We start from the raw sequence: 5,540 nt of genomic DNA, 5'->3' as shown, positions 1-5,540 counted from the left end.
TTCTAAAGAGAAGGCCTACGAGGTTATCTTCTGTTCAAAGCAGTCTTGTAACTCCACATCTTACTCAGAAAAGTCAAACCCTTCCACTACCTTCGAGGTCTACATGGCCTGGGTGTAATTCGGACCTCATCTCAATATTCTCTGCTCCAGCCACACCAGCCTCCTCGCTCTTCCCAGAAACACAGACACACTCCTGCCCTAGCGCATTCGCACTGGATGTTCCCCTGCCTGCAAAGAAGTTCCCCAGACATCCTCGTGAATAATGCCTCATGTCCTTCACATCTTTCCTCAAGGTCACCTTCCCAGTGAGGTCCACACTGACCACCCTAGGAAAACAGCCACCTTCCCTGTCCCCACACACTTATACTCTGGGTCACCTCCCTGAAGGCACTTACAACTTTTAACATAAACACTTCCCTTATTCACTATGCTTATAGCATACAGTGTGCCCCTCCCCACTGGAACACATGCTCCCCAAGGCTGGCAATTTCTGCCTGTTTTTAATTCTCCGAGGTTTCCTAGATGTAAAATACTTTGTCATCTATCTGGCAAATCAGTTGAATGAATGATCAGTATAGAGCACCTCCCTATTCTAGAGAGTATCTTTCTTAATGTAACCTCAGGTCACATGCTGTTTTGTGGCAGCTACAGCACAACCTCCGCTCACACTGACATCAGTGCCGCCTGTACTTTTCTCACAGGCGCTGCTCTCCCCTCGTTCCCTTCCACAGCCGCCCTCCTGCAAACTCACACACACAATTATCTCTCTTCAGAAAGGACAATCCTAAGCTTATGGGACCTATTTTTCCAATCAATTGTGAATCTAAAGTAGATTCAACTTTATAAATCCATGTGTTTGGATCGGAGCCTGCACTAGGATGACGAGGGCTGAGGGCAGAGAGATGGGGCAGGCTGCAGAGAAGACAGAAAACCAGCGGGAATTTATGTGAGATGAGAAACTACTGAATCCTTCCTGTCTACTACTTCCAGATTCTGGTTCTGTAGAAGGGCGGAAAGATGGAAAGAACAATCCAGGAAACAGCTCTAGAGAGAAGGCAAGAAGAGAATGAGTCCAGAAATTGGTCTCTCGATACCAGAGTCTCCTGTGTGCAGGGGCCACCCTGGGCCTCATGGGGACAATGACAGGCCAAACGACTCCCGCTGCTGTCAGAGACGGGGACACCCAGAGGAGAATGAAACCAGAACTCAAAACATGAAAAAGAACAGGTATAATCCAAAAAAACTCCCAAAGAAACAAAGTCTAAACACACAAAAGGCAGGGGCTGAGGGCTGGACCCTGGACGGAGCCTTGGCTGACCTGGCCACAGGAAGCCCTCGCTGCCCACGGTCCTGAAGACATGACAACACCCAGGTGATGTCCTCATCCCTGTGATCACAGGTACTGATGGAACAAGGTTCTGTAGAAGGAACCAGGACAAAGGAGCAGAGAGATGCGCCAGCCAAGGAATGACAACATCACAGCCCACGATGTACTGAACACCGACTGTGCACAGGCCTAATCCACACGCAGACTCCGCACAGCAAACATGACTTCTGGAAAGTTCTCAGTGCTTCCATTTATTTCCACTCTCAAACTTTAGGAATCTTCTTCTTTAATTAACACATCAATCCCTTAGAACAAGAATTAGAAAAAAATTCATATCTGGATTCATATTTTCAGTAAGGAAGCAAATGATCACTAGTGAGTGCAACAGGAAGTTAAGACAGGGAGGGAGCTGGCCCAGCCCCACCTCTGCTGCAACAGGACATTTCATCAGGGAAAGCACAAAGGTCAGTGTGGGGAGGGGGTTGTGGAAGGCAGGGGTGGGTCAATTTCCCCACCTCCTCTCATTATGCCAATAGGAACACAGACACATTCAGATGCCAGCTGCAGAAAGAGAACTCAGGGGATCTGAAGTGACAAAGTAGGAGCATGAACAAATCTTGCATCACTTGGTCTCCAACAAGGCCACTGTCTCACACTGTACAAGAAAATAATCATGAACAAATTCATGTCAGTCACATAAGCGTTGACATTCTCAACAGCCCTCTGCATGCTCAAAATACGCCAAAGAATCCCCATAAACCAGTTGTGTCCCCTCTGCCCCAAAGCCCCTCCCCACCCAGGCCGTCCAAGTCTCACCTTTCTGTGGGAGAGACGCATCAGATCCCTGGGCACTGTCACTGTCTGGGGTAGAACAAAACAGGAAGTGGTCAGAGCCCAGAGAAGATGAGACTAAAGGAGGAACTACAGGGTGAGTGAGCTCCCCACCCCCCAGGGCTCCTGTCTACACTATTTCAAGGGTCTCAGGGATCAATTCCCCACTCAAACTTACTTGCAGCCTGCACGTAAATCCCTCTTTTTTCACCTGTGGGAAGAAAACAGGAAGAAGGCTGGGCCATGAGATCCTAGAGGAACCCCCTAGTCCTGGACCACAGGGAAGTTTCTAGAAGCATGACTGAAGACCCAGGGCAGGATTGAGAAACATGAGAAAAGAGATGTGTGAGGACTGGACCAACTGCTCTCCTGGACGTCTGTCCTCAGCAGCGACCCTCCCCTCTGACCTTTGACTGCTGGGAATCAGGTCCCCAGCACCAGAATTATCAAGGTGAAAAAATCTCTTTCATTTTCATAAGCACTTTACAAAACAGTGTTAGCAATCCGCTCCAAAATGGCAAGTGCATGAGTGTGGATGGTACGTCTCAATAACAGGGCAGGGCAAGTTCTGCTTGGTTCTTGAAACCCCCAGGGGGATAACAAAACTCAGATCCCAAACCCCCTTCCCTACCTGAGCGCTTCTTCCTCCACATCACAGCTCCAGCCCCCACAGCTCCCAGGAGAACCAGGCCAGCAAGGACGCCCACGATGAGGATGATGGACTGAGGAGGCGGCTCTGGGAAGGGAAGGGAAGGTGAGGGGCTCTGACCTTAGGCCTCAGCCCTGACCCTGCTGAAGGTCTCCAGAAGGGGTCCTGATTTCCCTGAGAAGAGGCTCTGAGCCCACGGCTCCCTCCTTACCCCATCTCCGGGTGACAGGCTCAGGCAGCCCCTTGTGCTGCACATGGCACGTGTATCTCTGCTCCTCTCCAGAAGGCACCACCACAGCCGCCCACTTCTGGAAGGTTCCGTCCCCTGCAGGCCTGGTCTCCACAAGCTCCGTGTCCTGGGTCAGGTCCTCCCCATCACGCTGCCAGGTCAGGGTGATCTCCGCAGGGTAGAAGCCCAGGGCCCAGCACCTCAGGGTGACCTCACGGTCAGAGATGGGGTGGTGGGTCACATGTGTCTTTGGCGGGTCTGAGGAGAAGGGTCAGAAAATTCAGTTACCTCCATGGGCCGCTGAAGCAGCACTCATGTGACCATGCTGAGAACGGACAGGACAGTTGGTTTGGAAAGAGGAAGCACAGAACCCAGACACCAGCCTGGACTTCCGGATCCAGGATAAGCTCAGAGTCCTTGGAAAGTTCTAGAATCACGGTGAGAGCCCAGGGTACGAGCCTTCAGGTCTCTAAACAGGAGAACACAGACTTCTGGTTCTGATCTGGATGGAGGGTGAATGACTCACAAAAGCTGGAGTCAGACCTGCAAAGATGTTCTCAGGCCGAGAACAAGGCCTTGAGAAAGTCATGGGTCACAAGATGGCTGCCAGGGTCAAAGGGAACCAAGGGCAGCGATTTCAGGGGTGGTCTGCCCTCCTATTCCTGAAGAAACCGGATTCCTTCACTGTCCTTTAGAGAAGGGCGGGCCCTCTGGGCGAGTCATCACAGAATATGAAAACCTGCGTGGATTCCTTTCTTTTCTGAGGGAGGATGTTCTGACACTGACCCCCATTTCCTCCCTCCTTGTGGGAAGCCTGCCCAGCCCGAGGGGAGATCGGGAGGCCCCGCGGCCCCTCGTACCCGCGCGCTGCAGCGTCTCCTTCCCGATCTCCAGGTATCTGCGGAGCCACTCCACGCACGTGCCCTCTAGGTAGTTCCTGAAGCCCTCCGCCACACCGTCCTCCTCCCACTTGCGCCGGGTGATCTGAGCCGCCGTGTCCGCCGCGGTCCAGGAGCGCAGGTCCTCCTTCAGGGCGATGTAATCGGCGCCGTCGTAGGCGGACTGACTGTACCCACGGAGAACGCGCCCGTCCGGCCCCACGTAGCAGCCACACATCCCCTGGAGGGTGTGAGACCCTGACCCCGCCCCGAGGTCAGCCCCGCCCACTCGGCCCCGCCCCCGCCCCCGCCCCCCGCAGAGATTAAACCTAAACTGAAAATGAAACCGCGGAAAAGTCCCCGCCGGCTCTTCCCGGGTCGGGGGTCCGGGCGGGTCCCGCAGCCTCGGGGTGAATCTCGGACCCGGAGACTCGGGGACACCCCGGCTCGTCCGTGGGGATGGGGGGCGCGGCCTGGACCCGGGCCCGCGTCGCTCACCGGCCTCGCTCTGGTTGTAGTAGCCGCGCAGGTTGTTCAGGTTCACTCGGAAAGTCTGTGCGGTGTCCTTGGCGCGCTGCGTGTTCAGCTCCCAATACTCCGGCCCCTCCTGCTCCACCCACGGCGCCCGCGGCTCCATCCTCGGACTCGCGGCGTCGCTGTCGAACCGCACGAACTGCGTGTCGTCCACGTAGCCGACGGCGACGAAGCGGGGCTCCCCGCGGCCGGGCCGGGACACGGCGGTGTAGAAATACCTCAGGGAGTGGAAGCCTGGGGGCGGGGAGGGGCTGAGAGGCGGCCGACCCTCCTCCCGGTGCGGGTCCCGGGTCCGAGGGTGATGGGGCCGGGAGCGGGAGGGGGCTATGGGGTCGTGAGACGGAAAAGGGGCGGCGGACCGAGAAGCGCGGGAGACCCCAGTGGGGGAGAGGCGAGGGCGGGAGACTGGGGAGGGAAGGAGCGGGGTTAGGACACGGCGGGGGCGAGGTGGGGCGCGCTGGGCGGGTCTCGGGCTGGGTCCGCGGAGACGCGCCTTCCCCAGGGGTCCTGCGCCCCCGCTGCGCGGTCCCCTCGCTACGCCCCCCGCAGAGGCCGTTTCCTCCCGACCCCGCACTCACCCGCCCAGGTCTCGGTCAGGGTCAGGGCCCCCGAGAGCAGCAGGAGGAAGGTTGGGGGCATCATGACCCGCATCCTCACGATCTGGGGAGACTCTGAGCCCTGGGTGCTCAGTGCAGACTTTATAACCCGGAGCAGCGGAGACGCTGATTGGCTTCTCTAGAAACCGGACACGCAATAGGAGTGAGAACTGGGGTCGCGTCATGAGTCTCCAGGCAGGAGGACAAGACACAGGTTGCGAGAGGCAGAAGTGAAACTCAGGAGACGGGGACTCCCCAACACTGAGTTTCCCCGCCCCAGACTCCGCCCTCGGGCGGAGACCCTGAGAGCCACGTCCGGGGACCTGGGACTTTGCCCTGACCCCTCTCCTCCTGCACCGAGAGCTCTTTGTCACACCGTCTCCCTGAGTCCTGGCCCAGGGGCTGTTTGAGTCAGCGATTCTCAAGCACTTTAGTTTCAGGATATCCACACAGTCTTCATATTAGCGAGGGCCCCGAGGATAATTTGTTTATGTTG

The 5,540-nt window shown here is 56.3% G+C and overlaps 1 protein-coding gene across 2 annotated transcripts; it reads right to left on the bottom strand.

The window, feature by feature from the left end:
* Positions 1 to 1,548: 1,548 nt before the first annotated feature.
* On the bottom strand, positions 1,549 to 5,203 carry LOC138919609 (patr class I histocompatibility antigen, A-126 alpha chain-like). 2 transcript variants are annotated; one of them, XM_070245077.1, is made up of 8 exons: positions 5,027 to 5,203; positions 4,413 to 4,682; positions 3,897 to 4,172; positions 3,019 to 3,294; positions 2,790 to 2,894; positions 2,337 to 2,369; positions 2,144 to 2,188; positions 1,549 to 1,982 (listed from the first exon to the last, which is right to left on the bottom strand). In XM_070245077.1, the coding sequence occupies exons 1-8, from the start codon at positions 5,097 to 5,099 to the stop codon at positions 1,978 to 1,980; spliced, it is 1,083 nt and encodes a 360-aa protein (XP_070101178.1). In that variant the 5' UTR covers positions 5,100 to 5,203; the 3' UTR covers positions 1,549 to 1,977. The 2 variants fall into 2 exon arrangements, with proteins under 2 accessions (XP_070101178.1, XP_070101177.1); XM_070245076.1 differs by having other exon boundaries at positions 1,549 to 1,632; positions 5,027 to 5,158.
* Between the last annotated feature and the right edge of the window lie 337 nt (positions 5,204 to 5,540).

The sequence above is a fragment of the Equus caballus genome, chromosome 20 (assembly GCF_041296265.1).
Source record: "Equus caballus isolate H_3958 breed thoroughbred chromosome 20, TB-T2T, whole genome shotgun sequence".
NCBI lineage: Eukaryota > Metazoa > Chordata > Mammalia > Perissodactyla > Equidae > Equus > Equus caballus.
The sequence above is the reverse complement of the archived record's forward strand: the minus strand, read 5'-3'. Positions and strand labels throughout refer to the sequence as shown.